Raw genomic sequence first — 17910 nt, forward strand, 5'->3', positions numbered from 1 at the left:
TATATGACTTGGCTACATCACTGTCTCTTCCTAGAAGTGCATCTGGCTCTGACTCATTGATGCTGACATTAAAGAATAGGAAATGTATATGCAAGCCACTACAGAGCCAAAAAGCACCTCAATTACGTAACCATTCTTCCAAAAATTACCATAATGTTCTATAGCAGCGATTCTCAACTGGTGTGTCGCAACACACCAGTTGGTCACCACGCACTGGCAGGTATGTTGCATACTACCCGCAGCCGGTGGAGCAGAAGACCAGCGCTGCTGGCTGCCACCAGAGACCAGGCCGGCGGGGCCAAAGATCAGAACCACTGGCCACTGCTGCCCAAGACCAGGCCGGCAGGGCCGAAGACAAGCTGTTCAGCTGGGGCCTGGTATGTGTGTATAAATATTTGAGATTGGAAGAGTGCTTTTGTGTGTGTGTGTGGTGTGTATATGAGACAGGGAGGGTGCTTGTGTGTGCATGTGTGTGTATGTGTGTTTGTGTGGTGTATATGTGAGACAGGGAGGGTGCTTCTGTGTGTGTGTGTGGTGTGTATGTGAGTCAGGGAGGGTGCTTATGTGTGTATGCAAGAGAGATGGAGCATATTTCTGGCTGGCTGTGAGAAAGAGAGGGGTCATGTGATTGAGCCTGTTTGTAAGTGAGATAGAGAAAACATGTGTGATTGAGAACTTGTGAGTAAATGAAATAGAGCACGTGTGATTGAAAGCTTATGTGTAAGTAAGAGAGAGAGAGAGCATTGAGTGATTGAGAGAGACTGGTCAGAGAGGTGACATGTATGTGTGACAAAGACTGATCAGGGAGATGACTGGTATGTGTGTCTTTGTGTGTGTGTGTGAGAGAGAGAGGGGGAAACTGGTCAGAAAGATGATTGGTGTGAGAGACAGAAAATGGTCCTGAGGGTGTGACTGGTGTGTGTGAGAGAGAAGAATCTAGTTGTAGTCCCTAAGGAAGAGGACCGTGAGGACAGCTTCAGCAGTTACTGCTGCTTCTGGTGTGGCCTCCAAGGGAAAAGGAGTAGGAGAACTGCTGGAGAGGGTAAGTAAAAGTGGCTTTTTAAGATCATTTTTCTTGATTGATTGCCATTTTAATTATTTGGTATTATGTGATGTGTCTGCTGTTTTGAAATATTTTATTGGTGTTTGGAGAATTTTTAATAATATTTAAGAGTTTTTAATTGTTAGATGTTGTTCTGTTCATCAGCTGTTTTAAAACATTTATTCATATATTTTTACAATTATTTCTGTGTGGGGATCTATAGCAGCTTGGCTTGTTCTGTTTGCCTAATTGGAGGTATATTGGTGTTTAGGGCCTGGTTTAATATTTGTAGGGTTGCCTTTTTAAAAGTAGGGTTGTTTCATTTGAGTGCATGTCATAATGCAGGTGTAACTTTGCATGGATTAGTTTTTGTGCATTATTACAGACCCTAGTACTATGTTAGGTGCTATATTTGGGTTTCTATTCTAGTTCCTGTCTCCATATTTGTAATTTGTGGTCTTTCTGTACTTGGTGAAGGTCGATCTTGTGTGTATGACCGAGGTGTGAGGTATTTAACTAGCATGCAGGCTAGTAAAATACCTCATCTTATTTGTTGTGTTTTCCCAATAGGACATACATTGGTGGTGAATTGCTGTCTTTTTATGAGTAGGGCTATCGCACCTTGTAGTAGAGGGATTTTGTGTTGCTTTATTGAGAACACCAGAATATTTTTTTATATGGTGAGTTGTATGGGAAATGTTCTAGTTCTGCTTTATACCCATTACTGAGGGGTGGGGTTAGCTTTGTGACTGTCATGTGTTCATGTATCACGCATGTGGAAGCTATCTATCAGGTGTGTCCCGACAAAAAAAAAGGTTGAGAACCAGTGCTCTATAGAATGCATTCTAAAGTACAGCTGACTTGATTACCAGTTATACTCAAAGATATTTTCTATCTTTGAATTTTCTCTGTTCAAGAACTCAAGAAATCTGTAAATCTACTTAGTTTTCTCGTTGAATGGGCAAGTTCATCTTACAGCTGCTGCTATTTATTTATTTTTGGATTAAAAAAATTAAAGGGACTATGAGGATGGCTGAGCAAGCTTCACTCTTTGGCGTCAGAAACCATGCCGACTCCAATTTTTCTTCTTGCACTTTCACTTTCTTACTGTTTAACAGCACTTCAGCAAATTGAGTGACTGCCTACCTGTGCAGTACACTTCCCATTCCTTCTGGCTTGGTCAGAATAGATTTACAAGAGCTGCCTCTCCTGGAGACGAAGGGGGCCTCCTGATCCCAGTTGGTCCCACCCTCAGGACTCTCCCTGCCCAGCAGGGTCGTGCTAACAGAGCTCTCCCCCTCTGTGAAATTTAAGGTGAACCAGGCATCTAGCCTTGTTCAGTACAGTCAAAAAGGGGGAAAACAGGGACACTTTGACTGGAAAAATGGGAAACTAAAAATCTCTTAATTCTCATTATTCCAATCTTGCCAACTGCATAATTACACCTCGCATTTCTCCTTTTTTTCCCCCCTTTCTTGGATAACTTTTTGTTTTCTGAAAATCCACAAGTTTTGAGGCCATGGGTGCACTACACATTTGTTTATAACCATGAGGCAGCCGCAGTGATGTGCACATCATAACAATAGAAACTCAGCAGCAGCTCATCGGGGGAGCCCAATGCTGTGGCTTGAAAATGTATATCTTTGCTGTTGTATTTGTAAACAAATGACAGTGGCTTTCAAATTGTTTATTCAGCCTTGATTGCGTCCCTTCAGCTTCTTTTCAGTTAAGTATGACCATTGACTCATAGTATTAAAGCATTCACAGCAAGTTCTGTATGGTTCACATCAGTATTTACTATGCAGTAGAATTTGCAGGGTTCATTGCTGTTATATGTATATACATGTAGCACTTTATCTAAATAATTCTGAGTTTTCTCAATTATATGGATACAGTTGATAAATCCTACTTTATAATTTTACAGGAACTTCAATAACTGAACACAAACTTGTTTTCTTCCCTTTTTCATCATGTCTGTTTATTCAGAGCTAATTGTTGATATTTACTTGTCAATTTAGTTCATTAGAATATAGAATTAGATTCAGGCTTTCAGATTGGCCAATTAATTTTACTTTTCCAGTGTCTGTTTGCATTTAGATAAGAGATGTGTGCTACTCTTGGGAGTATGAACTAGGATAATAATGTCCAGAAGAATTGATTTGTGACCAGCCAGAGGAGAGTCCGGGTATAGAACCTATCAGTGGAGTTATTAGTAAAAACATTTGTTGACAACTTGAAACATTTCAAGTGATATTCTCCTAAGCTGGTTTAATAGAAAATCATTAGGCAATAAGTTCTCTTCTTTCTTGAAATTGAATGCCATTTCTGTTTTGGAGAAGCCAGAGACTCATGTGACTCTGTACGTTATGTTACTGTGATTACAGACATTGTCCTTAAGAAACAATCTTCAAAAGATATATGTATGATTTCAACTCTACAGTTCTCGAGTAAAAGAAAACTTCAGAACTCATTTCTTTTCCTTTTAGTTTATGTGTAGCAGGCTGGAAGGTGGTAGATGGGAGGTATAACTATAAGGAAGTAGCTTTTCACAGAGAGGATTTTAGATGCATATGTGGCACCCCCTACTGGGTTTGGCCACCAGATGTCACTTTCCTTGCAGTAAATCACACTTCGTAAGAATCCTTCCATACCCTTCAGTCCCCCTCATTTGGAGGTTCTGGATTGGATGCTTCACTGCTCTTTAGCCCAGTCATGTTAATACATCGTGGGTTCAGTTTGAGGAAACGAGTATTTTTCCCACACTCTGGTGGGATCTCCCGGCCTTGCCCTAAGGAGTTTTCTTTTAGAAGAAACATGTACTCCGGCAAGGAGTTTTCTTTTAGAAGAAAACATGTACTCCCTGCTGGAGATTCCTTCTCTCTTTAAGTTATAGAGAGGTAGACTGTTTATGCCTGATACCCTTTAGGAGCAAAAGTGTTCTCACCAGGGGACCAAAGACCTGTGAGCCCACTCAACTCTAGGTTCCCCAAAACTTCAGAGAATAAAGGATGAAAGAGCAACTGCTTAAAGGAAAGGAAGGAAGAACAAGATCAGGAGATCCCATCTGGATTTCTACCCGAGGGAACAGGACAGGCTGGGTGTCCAGGATGAAGATGTCTAAAGTTAGGATTTTTCAGTAAAGTTGAGGACACCTCCAACAGGATACCCACACAGCCACTGGGAGAGTTATGTACTTTTAAAACCTCCATGGGCTGTACCCGGAGGTTTGGATTAAGGACACCTACCTACCAAGGAAAATCATTAATGTACCATCAATCAGATGTAGACTCGCACCGGATAATGGACTTTAATTAATCATTACTAATCAGTAAACTTTTAATTTAATACCCAGACCTTGTCCTGTGGGTTTATTACAGCCTTTCACCTCATGGGAAGCACCACCACTGACAACGTTTTTCATTTTCTGGGCCTTAAGCAAGAAAGTCCCCCCCAGGGATTGAGAGTCTGTGTGGGATGTAACATGCTAGCTGGAGCAGCCCCAGAAGAGATAGATTAGTGATGTGCCCTGAGGAGGAACATAGAACAGCCTCCCAGTGGAGGTGGTGGAATAGAATGGTAACAGAATTCAAGAAGGCATGAGACAGGTACAGAGGATATTTAGAGACAGGAAAGCAAGTATGAAGCTGAAGGTCAAGTAGGGTCTGCGATATAGAGGTAGGAAGGGATTATAAAAGCCTTGTGGTCCTTCTCTACTGTCACAGCCTGCGTTTCTACAAGTAGGGCTTGATTTTCAAAGCAACTTGTGTGAATCTAACTCTGTTTTATGCCTGCAAGTGATCATTGTGTAGTGATTTCAGGAATGCAATTTTTATTTATTTTTATTCTTATTCTCAGTGTGGTGCCTGAAATACAGTGAAGCTCAGCTTTGCTTTAGTGTTGTTTACAAAAAAGAAAAAGTCCTGAGCCCTCCCATGGGATCACTCTGACAATGCAAGTGATGCATCCTACTGACTTTCAGGAAAAAAATGAAATCCTGGCTATTTTAGAAGCCTTTGGCCCATAGCTGAGGCCCTCTGGTTTTGGCCTCCCTCTACTGGGACCATCTGTCACACTAGGCCAGTAACTGAAATTCCACCTGATCTTACCCTTCTCCTGTTGAAATTCCCTTCCCCACCTCGGTCACCTCCCTTCAATACAAGCAGTTTAGACCCCTTCTATGAAAGAATTTCAACTAAAACATTCTGTTGTATTTCTTCCTATTTGTATGGTTAGTTATCTTATTACTGTTGCTCATTTTACCTATTCCTGTATGTTTGTCCTCTTATTTCTACTTTGTTATAAGAACATAAGAAATTGCCATACTGGGTCAGACCAAGGCTCCATCAAGCCCAGCATCCTGTTTCCAACAGTGGCCAATCCAGGCTACAAGTACCTGGCAAGTACCCAAATACTAAGTAGATCCCATGCTACTGATGCCAGTAATAGCAGTGGCTATTCTCTAAGTTAGCTTGATTAATAGAAGTTAATGGACTTCTTATCCAAATCTTTTTAAACCCAACTACTCTAACTGCACTAACCACAACTTCTGGCAACAAATTCCAGAGCTTAATTGTGCGTTAAGTGAAAAAGAATATGAGAGCGGGGCTCGAATTTTCTCCAATTTAAAGGTAAATTTTCTTCTTCAAACTACTACTGCAATCCCACTAAAAACCAATGCTGGTGTGGGTATAGCACATCCACATCTGCTAGGAGATGGAGAGATACTGAATGGCTGAGGTCACTGCAGGGGTATGTCTAAGGTGATGTCAGCTTTGAAACCTGACTCCATCTGCTAGCAGGGGAGCATATAGCCCATTGGTCCTGAGCCCATCTGGCTAAATGCTTTTCTCCGATTAGGTTTAAATGTGCTACTTGCTAATTTCATGGAGTGCCCCCTAGTCCTTCTATTATCCAAAACAGCAAATAACCAATGCACATTTACCTGTTCTAGACCTCTCATGATTTTAAAGACCTCTATCATATCCTCCCTCCCCCTCAGCCATCTGTTCTCCAAGCTGAACAACCCTAACCTCCTTAGACTTTCCTCATAGGGGAGCTGTTCCATCCCCTTTATCATTTTGGTCACCCTTCTCTGTACCTTCTCCATCGCAACTATATTTTTTTTTACAATGCGGCGACCAGAATTGTACACAATACTCAAGGTGCGGTCTCACCATGGAATGATACAGAAGCATTATGATATTTTACGTTTTATGCGCCATTCCCTTCCTAATAATTCCTAACATTCTGTTAACCTTGTTTATTTTCTGCGCATTGTTCTCCTTTCACTTCAGTTGGCTTTGGGCTCTGTAGACCCTGTACTATGGTCATGCTCTGTGCTCTCCCATTGGAAGAGCATAAGATAAACAAATGATATTGATGATGAAATGATTATACTAAGGTAGGAATGATAAACTCTGATCATTGAGGAATACATAAAGGTCTGGTTTTGAGAATATCTTAATAGATATGCATGAGATGTATTTAATGTGTTTGTTTTAGATTTAGCTCATGCTTTTTCATTTGTAGCTCAATGTGTGTTATTTTCAGGTACAGTGGATATTTCCCGATCTACATAGGGCTTGCAGTCTAAGGAGCCCATTTACTAAAGGTTTTCTCCCATTTAGTGTTTATGGGAAAAATGCTTGGTAAATAGGGCCCTGAGTTTCTTGAGGTAATGGAGGGTGAAATGATTTGTTTAAGGTCACAAGGAGTTTGAGCGGGTTTTGAACTCTGGCTTCCCTCCACTGCATGCATTTGATATAAGAACAAAGTTCATTTTATACATTTATGCCACCCTGAAGAGAGTTCCTCAGGATTGAGAATGGAGCTCCAACCACTCGGTACTGAGTATCTTGTGAAACCTGTGAGGATCGAGTTGCCCATTGCTGATTTAAACATCTGTAGGATGCATTATTTTACATTCATTTTTCATTTACTTAAAAATAAAACAGTAGTTTCTGTTCATTCTTGGCAATTTTGGTTAGATTCAAATTTTAATTTGCTGGTCTGTTTGTACCTATAAAAAAGGTTAACAACTGAAATATTATAATTTGTAGAAAGGTATAGAAATACTCTGTTTATATTTATTTAAAAGCTTTTCTATACTGTCATTAAGTTATTTACCATCATAACGGTTTACAGGCTGGCACAATATAAATATATATCATGCTTTTTTTTTTTTTTACATTGAGATACATACATGTCAATCAACCAGTAGGAAACAATAAAATCAGACTTCATTCTTTTTATTAGCAAATGAGAAAAAGAACTTGCATTAAGATTTCAGGCCCTACATCTGACATTTCACAGAATCAGGTCAATGTAAAATGAATGCTTTAGGAAAATGAACACTCTGTATTTATCGCAGTGGATGTTCACAGCTGTGACAGTTCTTAAAATACAAAGCCTTGCAGGTGCAGTTTTGCCAGTACCCACTTTGTGAAGCCCTAAGAGCCTCAAGCAATCAGTAAGACTGCTCCCCCTCAATATGGACACAGGCAAAAGGACTGGAGCGATACCCCTATCTCCCAAGTCCTTCCCACATGGAGGTGGGAGGCAGTTTTTCAAGGCCCCTATGGCTTTTTGTCTTCTGGGGCTCTTCAGCATACCAGTCCTGTCAATATCAGCAAATTACCACCTGGTACATATAAGCTGCGTTCAAAAATGTCTTACTAAGTCACTGATGACAGGAATAACAAAATCCACAGAGCACATTGAAGCCTAGTGCACCAAATAATTCAGGAAATAAAGGTCCAAAAGCACAAAATTGAACTCAGTCTCTCACTTTAGCAAAATGTTGCACCCCCATGGCAGGTAGCTGTCTGGTACAGGTGTTAAGCGCCACGCCATTCTTTAAGACGCTTATATATCCAGGGATACAAGAACACAGATTTTTGTAGAAAGCATTTTTTATTGATCAATATAAGTGTTCTTGGGAGATGCTGATGCCATTTCTCTGACAAACTGACTACCAGCATTTCCTTGTATACAGGAAGTGATCCTTCTTTTATACATAACTACAATAACATACTAGGTTAGAAGATTCTAGAGTGCATGACTACCTAAAGAATAATTTACATTGGTTGTCATGTCAACAGCATGATGTGATTATCCCTAAATTGTCCTGATTACTTCTCCCAGGTGGGGCCTATTTACCATCACTCTCTAGATAGTCCTTTGTTCTGTTAGAATCTTCCTGGTCAGGGCAATTAACACATCTGAAGTTGTGTTTACAGATACTCCTGAGAATAGTGCCTCTTATTGTGACAGTATAGCCTGAAGTTTCCAACCGTTGCCTTTTCCTTTTATGACCCTGTAATTAGGCATCTTAAGTGGTGTCAGCTTGAACTGCCTGACCACGTGTCCTGGGAATTCCTGCAAGTCATGCTCAATAAGTCACTTGGAGTTCATACAAGCTAAGATAGCAGAGGATTCTGGGTCAGTTGCCTTTCTCCATGTTGGTTTTCTGTTCAGGCACATTCATCACAGGAACCCTATTCTCTTGGCTCACCCTTGATACCTGTTTCTAGATGCAGCTCTTTCTTCTCTCTTACTTTTCAAACTCAGATGAGCCTCTGGCTGATTCCTTTTTGTCAGTCGGCAACTCATCAGGACCTTCCTCTGTTGTGCAGTTTCCTCTCAGAACTCTCACAAAGGAGAATCTGTTTTCTCCAAACCTCTGAAGCACACAGGTAAGGAATATGGGCTTAATCTTCTCTTCCTTTGAACTATTGCTTGTCTTCGCCAAACTCCCAGAAATCTCTCCAAGACCCTCTGAGATGATTTCACATTTATGGAGAGAGACCTGGATACCCTGACCTTGGGACCCAGGATAGGACTCTTCTCCAGGTATCTTTCTGTGGAGAGGAAGCCCAACTCTTGGTCCTTTCCCTCTGGAGGGAAGGACCCCACCCAAACATCTCTCTGTCAAGAGAGGCACTGCATTGAGCACCTTTCTGTGGGGAAAGGTATCCCAAGACTCCCTCTGCAGTCACATGGGCACAGGAGTTCTGTTAATGCTAGGGCATCTCCCACTGAGGAGTGTTTAACCTGTCTAAACACACCTATTTTACGATGACATCACTCACAAGGGGAGGGTCGGTTGAGATCATTGACTTTATGTTAGAAAGGGCAAATTGACTAGTAAAGAGCAAATTCTCAGGAACTGTTGACTGCTTGTATCCATTTGCTTGTGTTTGCCAGGGAACCCGAAAGCTAATCCTTGGTATAACTTTCTGTTCGTCAAAACTTTAAATGAGATGTCTATAGCCCATTGAAAACAGAAGTATAGGCCCTGGGAAAAAACATTTTGTACTTAATGTTTGATTTTCCAAATCATCTTTAACTGATATGTTCCCAAAGAGCATCTTTAACAGCTTCTCCTTAACTGCATGACATCTGCTGTTATGGGAAAAAGCTAAGTAACTCCAAGAAGCTGTCTTCAAAGCTGAACTTAACTACCCGGTTGAGTTTCAGCATTTATATTTTCTTCAGCAACTACATTTGCAACTTTGTCAATTTCAAGCCATTTAGTAACCATTTCTTGTATTACTTTCATTTACCTCATCTGTAAAGAAAACACCTTGACTTCTTCTACTATTATATGGTAGTATCATTTTCTTCAAGAGGCTAAATCAGGTCCTCAAGTGCCGCAAGCTATTTGTTTTCAGGATATCCGCACTGAATATTCATGATCTGCATTTGCAAGTATCTTCTCCATTGCATACAGATGCATCTCATGCATATTCATTGCAGATATACTGCAGTCCTGACTAGCTTGCAGCACTCAAGGACCAGAGTTGCCTACCCAAGGCTAATATATAGTCATCACTATTAAATACGATATGCCTCTAAATAAACCGCTATGGATATAATACAGAATGCCAAAAAAAAAGGGGGGACTATTAACTCTTTATGACAAGTTCTTTTTATCCAGTGTGGTGATATGAAGGTTATAGCTATGCTATGACTACACCGATATAAGAAAAATTTAAATCATATCAGTGTAGTAGCCTGGTAACGGGTGTAGCCATAGCGTGGCTATAACCTGCATATCACGCACCAGACAGAAAGAACTTGTCATAAAGAATTAATAGTCCCCCTTTTTTTTGGCATCCTGTATAGTAGATCTTCACATGTTGCTTAGCTTTAGATGCAGACGAACAATGGACAGATAGCTGCATTACAGCTCTATTGTGAAAACAGGATACATTGGCCTGGGGAATTACAAGCCTCATTTGACAAAATCAGACATTCTTGGGGGTGGAGATAGAGAGGGGTTTGGACTTGGGCACATACTTTTGGATTTTCAGAAGTTCATGCATACATTTCCTAAAATAAATTCCTGCACACATTAGCAAGTGTTGATTTGTGATTTTATTAATTTATATATTTTTGTTTATGTAATCGTTTGTGGACTACTTCTATAGCCTTCAACTGATTATGCAATACATGTGTTTGTTAAATAAATAATGAGTGGGTAGTTCTGATGAGAGAATTTTCAAAATGAACATACATGTGAATTTTCAAAATGAACATACATGTGAAAGTTCACTTTGAAAATTGAACTTTCACATGTATGTTCATTTTGAAAATTCTCTCATCAGAACTACCCACTCATTATTTATTTAACAAACACATGTATTGCATAATCAGTTGAAGGCTATAGAAGTAGTCCACAAACGATTACATAAACAAAAATATATAAATTAATAAAATCACAAATCAACACTTGCTAATGTGTGCAGGAATTTATTTTAGGAAATGTATGCATGAACTTCTGAAAATCCAAAAGTATGTGCCCAAGTCCAAACCCCTCTCTATCTCCACCCCCAAGAATGTCTGATTTTGTCAAATGAGGCTTGTAATTCCCCAGGCCAATGTATCCTGTTTTCACAATAGAGCTGTAATGCAGCTATCTGTCCATTGTTCGTCTGCATCTAAAGCTAAGCAACATGTGAAGATCTACTATACAGGATGCCAAAAAAAAGGGCATCCTTTTCAAAGTTCACTTTGAAAATTGGTGTAACTTATGCATATATTTGGCAACTTCCTTATGAAGGCTGAAAATTACCCCCTGTATTTATAGCTGTAATCTGTAGCACCACTTTCCACCAATGCCTAGTTTCTTTGAGAAAACTCTGTGGTTGCTATTGAGAATCCAGAATAGAGAGCTCTGACCCTGCCTTAGGTCTGCCTCGTAGAATTCTGTTAGAATTCTTTCTCCTAGCTCTCACCCTCTAGTCCTTAAACTTCTCTTAACCTGGTTTTCTTGTGAGTATGGGAATAACTCAGCATTCTGATGGCCAACTCTGGCCCTTGGGAGCCAAAAACAGGCCAGGTTTTCAGGATATCCACAATGAGTATGCATGAGATTTGCATACAGTGGTGACAATGCTTGCATATCTATCTCAAGGATATTCATTGTGGATGTCCTGAGAACCTGGCCTGTTTGTGGCTCTCGAGGACCAGAGTAGGCCACCCTTGCCTTAGAGATAATTTGCCAAGGTTTCATTGAACCTAGCCTTCAGTCTGAAATATACGCTCTCTGACAGAGGTCTCCTATATGCCACTTTGTATTAACAAATTTAGCCTTTGCAATAAGAATACAATTACTTTTGAGCATACTGAACCCTATTCTCTTCTGGAGTTCTTTGTTTGAAGTCTTTATAGAGTGCCTGAAAGATTGTATTTTTGCAGTAGCATTCTTAAGTAAATTCTTGTAGTTCTCATGATAATTTATTTTTGTAGGATACTGTGACAAGTCTAGTTTTTACCAAGGCTAAAAATATGCATTGTCTATATGTAATAGTTTAAAATAAAGAATAAAAATAGCTATTCTCAAACCATAATATCAATAAATGAAAACTGATAACATGTCTACAGTTTTCTACATCCTCCTCAAAACATAAGAAATCTGGTAAGATGAATGTGCTGAGGTCCTACCAGCCAGAGGGGGAGACAGAGTTGACCAGGATTATTAGTTTATTCCTGGCAAAGGCAAAGCTTCAACTTCAGCAGCTACAAATCAAACTAAATGGGGGAGGGCAAGAAGCATTTTTGCTGGAGGAAGCTGAGATGCGAGGTGACTTTCAACAAACCTGTACCTCCAAACTTTCAAAACTTGAACATAAGTAAAGCAATAGTTCAAAATATTTTTTTTGTTCATAAACCCTACTGATCTATATTTTCTGAATTAGTAGATTTTGAAAAGTATCATCCAGTGTTTAAAATGCTACTCAAGATTTCCATTTGACTTTTAGGAGAGCACAAACTTCACTTTATTCCAGCACTTATTGGCCCCTTCTTAGAGGTAACTTTAATACCTCAACCAGACCTACGAAATGTAATGATACCTATTTTCCATGACATGATGGACTGGGAGCAGAGACGCAGTGGCAACTTCAAACAGGTATGTGAAATTATTCTTTTCATCGAAGGAAGACTTCAATTCAGGGACTGTTTTAGTAACTTGCTGCCGAGAGGCGAGGGAAAAGGATTACTATAACAAATGAAAGGCTTATCAACAGGGAGCTTGGAGGAGAGCAACCGTTCAACATGCAGCCACGTAGGGGCCTGTTATAATTCCCAAGAAAGATCCTTTATTTTGTCCAGGCTGAGGCTAGAGATTCTGAGGAGATTCTGAGGAGTATGACCCTTGTTCTCTTCCCCATTTTATTACTTGAAATTTCAAGAGAGTTATCAGGACTCTTGCCCATTAGATTTTGTACTCGGTGCTTTTTATTTTTTGTAGTCCCACATAAGACTGCTTTTTTATAATGGATGCTGGTCAAACAATGAAAAAAGTGTGAACATGGGCATGTATAGGGTCAGGGTGGGAAGTTCTAATTAGGATTGTAATTATAAGAGGCATTGAAGGTTTTTGAGGGAAAAATAGACTAGAGATTGAAGGCAAAAGAGAGCTTGGGAAATTTTCCCTAAAGATCTGTGAGTTATAGCATAGAACGATTCCTCGAATAACACAATTTTCAGGAATCATTTTTATTTCTTAATTTAAAATGTTGTAACTCTAAACCGATTGGTCCATAAGAGCATTATAAATGGGAGATAGTTTCCATTTCCAACACTAAAGCCTGATACCTTATTTTCACCAGAATAACTTGGAAAGTATTAGTATTTATAAAATGCAGGGTTAGGCAGTCCTCGAGAGCCACCAACTGATTGGGTTTTCAGGATATCCATAATGAATATGTATGAGATCGATTTGCATGCACACTGATTCAATTGTATGCAAGCATGTCTCATGCATATTCATTAAGGATTTCCTAAAAACCCAACTGGTTTGTGACCTTTCAGGACTGGAATTACTCACTCCCGTTATAAAGCATTCATTTTTTTATATCTGAAGTGTAAAAATCTCTACAGGACATTGCACTGACATTTTTCTGAGGAGAGGAGATTCCTGGTGCTCTTCTTTCTAGTCACCATGCTGGACCTCATAGTCAGCCAGCCAGCATGCACCTGCTGGGAGACAGTCACATGTTGAAAAGTAAAAAATAAATAGATAGTATAAAGTGAGGATGTCTATTTTAAAATGTTACTTCAGATCATTGTATCTGAGACTCCTTAAAATTGAGAACTGCCTGTATTTGCCTACACATGTTATTTTGTACAGATCAGATCTAGCTTGGCTTAAATACATTTCTAATGTAAATAACTAAATTACAGGGAAAAAAATGATAGAAATAGGGAAATGAAAAGAACATGTGAATGGTGATATAATAAATGCTGATAGATAATTGGTAGTTTTCCCTTATCTTTGTGAGGTTTAAACAATGACTTTCTGAGAAAGGGTGAAGAAAGAGATGCAAACAGATTTGACCCTGCTGCTGCTTTTAATTTCCAGCTAAAGAGCTTGATTAGCTTGCATAGAGCTTCTTTAGCTCCCACTCAGTTTTAACATGCTGCCTCAGACCACTTTTAAACGCCCACCTTCATTCTGCTTCATAAATTATGAACTAACATGGTAATACTGCTTTTTGTTTCCTTAACATGACATGCATTCATATAAGATTATCTGCATCTTTCTTTTGCTCTATCTTGCTCTTTAGATTTTTATTAAGACAGTATTTAATAGCAAACGTATTGCACTGTACTGTATCACTCTCCGTAAACATCAGGCATAAATCAGCCATAACGTATAGGTGACGTAGTCCAACGGCAATAACACGGACCCAGCTCTCAAAGAGACTCAATAAAGATCTTATTGATCCTGCACAGGCATTCCTGTGCACAAATGTTTCCTCATGGGCCCCTCAGTCTTTCTTTGTCCAGGCTACCATACGAACATGTCCCACTGTCTCTCCTGGAGCAACCCCTCAAGCGAACGTTTTAGTTTTGCAAAAAAATATAAAGTATGGAAAAGACCAAGAATACTATGACAAACAGTTTGAGGCCTACATTTCGAGATGCTGTATGTCCATCACGAATATGCATTCTATCTGTTATTGCTGTGTGACCCAAAGGTGCAGCAGTACCATGCCTGGAAAATGGAAATCCTGAAGAAGGAACCAGTGGGTAAGAGTCTGTAGCCGTGGCTCAAGGCTCAGCAGCGGAGCTGTTCCTTTTCTAGGGGCAAAATATCGGACTCTGCAAAAGATGAGCCAGGATCCTTCCCCTCTCTCATTCCCCCCATAAGCATAGGAAAACTCCCCACCTCCTTGGCACTGGTTCAAGGATCCGTCACAGGTAAGGGGTTGAGTGTGGCACAGAAGCCTGTGGCAACAGTGGAGGATACCGAGGAGAGAGCCTAAGTGACATGAGAAATCCCCTCCAGGCCATCTCCTTCAGCAGTTAAGAAGAAAAGTTCCAACTGTACAAGGCTCCACTAAAAGGAGGTCTTTAATCATCACCAAGGTCTCAGTAGCACAGGTGCCATCATCCTTCATGGTGCAGAAGACTCCCATGGCTCTGGGCCATCCATTTTACACAGGCCCTGCATTGACTAGGGTGCAGTCCATATCATTGATCCAGACTTGCATTCTAAAGTGCAGTCAACCCTCCCAGCCTTGCAGACCAAGGCACCTTCAATTTCATTAGAATGGAACACATTGGCACATAAACTGAAGAGTCTGACTACTGGGGAAAGCGGGACTATAGTGCAGAAGAAAGTATTATTGACTGAAGCTATGAAACACAGCTCTTAGTGGGAGGTGTTGTCACAATCAGTATGGAGCAACTTAGAACTGGCCACTTATGCAGCAGATATATATCCACCAGAGTGCCAAGTTCTTCTTTGGCATTTCTGGCAACCCTTAGTGAGGATGTCCTGATCTGGATTTCAGAAAAGGATGTCTCTCCAGCTCTAGAGCAGAGGATATTTCATCCAGTAGAAGCCCAGCTTTCAGAATTGGTAAATAATTTCTTTGCCTTTTTGAATCCTGAAGACTGTAGAGGGAGGTTGGAACCTCTCCTATCCCAGTTGGAGGAATTTTTCCCACATAGGGCAGCCTAAAGTCCCTCTAGAGATGCATGCCTCTCCTCAGTGGTAGATTCACTTCCTCCATTGAAGTCCCTTTATGAATCAGAAGGGAAAGAAGGGAGTCGTGTCATTCTGAATCCCTGCCAGGTGGGTATACTCTCGGACTTGAAGTCGCCTCCTCGGTCACCTGCATCATTGTCTGGATCATTCTTCAGCATATCTCTGTGGTCAAGCTTTCACAGGGATTTCTTCTGATCTGTTAGACCCTATACTTTATGTCAAGCTTTTGGGCAACCAGAAGGCATGTAATTGGTATCTGCCAGATCCTCATCTGCAAGTCTTTGAGGAGTTTGCATAGCAGAATGGCTGCAAACTCTGCTGAAGTTTGAAGAAACTAAAGAAGCCTAAAGACATCTGTTCTCAGGTTTTGTTTTTTCTTTATACTGATGGACAGTGTCTTAGTTAACTTATCCAAAAAAAATTGTGACTAGCAGAATAAAAAACAATAAATATCTTCTTCCCTGCACAATCAGGGATTCTAGCCACAGAATTTTGTAATTCCAAAGAAGACCGCAGGTCTCTGGTCTATCCTAGATCTTCAAAATCTCAATCAGCATATCTGCCAAGAGAAATGCTCTGAGCACGATCCTTTCTTTTATTCAACAGGATGATTGGATGTTTTCCCTACATCTCAAAGATGCTTGTGCACACATTCTGATACACCCATCTTTTTGGCGCTACCTATGTTTTAAAGTAGGCACACATCACTACAAAATCAAAGTTCGAACTTTCAGCTACCCTTTCCCTCCAAGTTTTCATGAAATGCCTTATAGTGGTACTGGCTCATTTACACAGTCAAAGAATTTGAGTCTTCCCTTATCTGGATGACTGGCTCCTGGTAACCTTCAGTCATAACTCCAGAAATTGAAAGCCATTCTTCAATCTTTCAGCTTCCTGATCAATTTTGAGAAGTCAATCCTACAGCCCACTCAATGCATTTTATTTATTTATTTATTTATTTAAAATTTTTATATACCGGCATTCATGATACAATCACATCATGCCGGTTTACATAGAACAAGGGTTCTATGTAAACAGGCATTTAATTCATTGGAACCATTATAGATACCATACAAACGTACATTTATACCTTTGGATAGAGTAATAGTGCTCAACAAGGTTGCCAATGTACTGCTGAAATCAACATCTGTAAAGCCCACTGCATTCTCCTTCTCTTGGGACATTGAGTAGCAACACTTCATGTAATCCCATTAACATTGTTACGCATGTGTCAACTACAATGGAATTAAGATATCAGTGGAACCAACTCCTTCAACCACGTCATACAAAGATCATCCTTACTCCGGAAATGAAAGCAGAGATACGTTGGTATCAACAACCATCCATACATCAGGAAGGTGTTGCCCTACAACCGGTGCAATATCAAGTCATACTAGTCAAATATACCTCCACTGTGGGTTGGTTAGCCCACACTGGTCACTACAAGACCAGAGTGGAGGAATAGCCTAGTGGTTAGAGCAGCAGGCTGCAAACCAGGGAAGTCAAGAGTTCAAAATCCCACTGCTGCTCCTTGTGACATTGGGAAAGTCACTTTACCCTCCATTGCCTCAGTTACAAACTTAGATTTTGAGCCCTTTGGGGACAGGGAAATATCTACTGCACCTGAATGTAATCTACTTTGAAATGTCTGAAAGACAGAATATAAAAAAAAAAAAAAAAGACATAAGGGGCATGTTCTATCTCGAGAATGACTTATAGAAATCAACTTACTGGAGCTCAAAGTGAATGCTGTACATGCATTCAAGCACATCCTCAGAGGAAAAGACATAATGATCCTGATAGACAACCAAGTCATGATATTCTGCATCAACAAACAAGGGGGAACAGGATCGTGGATCCTATGCCAAGAAATCCTACACATATGGCAATGGGCAATAGAAAGTAAGGCCACATTTCAAGTCATTTTCTTACCAGGCATTGCGAACACCATGGAAGACAGACTTAGCAGAATATTCCACCCACATGAATGATCCTATTGCATTTTGCAGCTCGCAGGGGCCTCCTGAGGGCCATGCTACTCACCACCAATGCTGGGCCTCATGGCTCTCCTTTATGTGGCAGGATGCTGTCACAGCTGCTTCCTCCTCGCAGGCCTCCTTAGGTACATGCACGCCCGATGGCCCATTTGAAATGCCTGCAGAGTGAAATATCCGAGGAACTAGATGATGTCATCACTGGCTCAGACCCTATATAAGGCCTGCCAGGCAGCCTCTCCTTGCCTGAGCAACAGGTCCAGCTACCTCCTTAGTTCGTGTTGCTTGCGTGCTTTTGTCTCGTTTGTTCAGCCTGCTCCTGCCTCATTTGTCCAGCCTGCTCCTGCCTCATCCATCCAGCCTGCTCCTGC

General features: G+C 40.5%; 1 protein-coding gene across 5 annotated transcripts in view; it reads left to right on the forward strand.

The window, feature by feature from the left end:
• The window catches only part of DOCK4 (dedicator of cytokinesis 4), a 939215-nt gene that overhangs the window by 707035 nt on the left and 214270 nt on the right, over window positions 1-17910 (forward strand). For all 5 annotated transcript variants that reach the window (XM_029615608.1, XM_029615609.1, XM_029615610.1 and 2 more), the window contains exon 31: window positions 12307-12455. In XM_029615608.1, coding sequence (XP_029471468.1) covers window positions 12307-12455 — 149 coding nt within the window. The remainder of the gene's footprint in view (window positions 1-12306; window positions 12456-17910) is intronic.

This window comes from Rhinatrema bivittatum, chromosome 9, assembly GCF_901001135.1.
Source record: "Rhinatrema bivittatum chromosome 9, aRhiBiv1.1, whole genome shotgun sequence".
In the NCBI taxonomy this organism is placed as follows: domain Eukaryota; kingdom Metazoa; phylum Chordata; class Amphibia; order Gymnophiona; family Rhinatrematidae; genus Rhinatrema; species Rhinatrema bivittatum.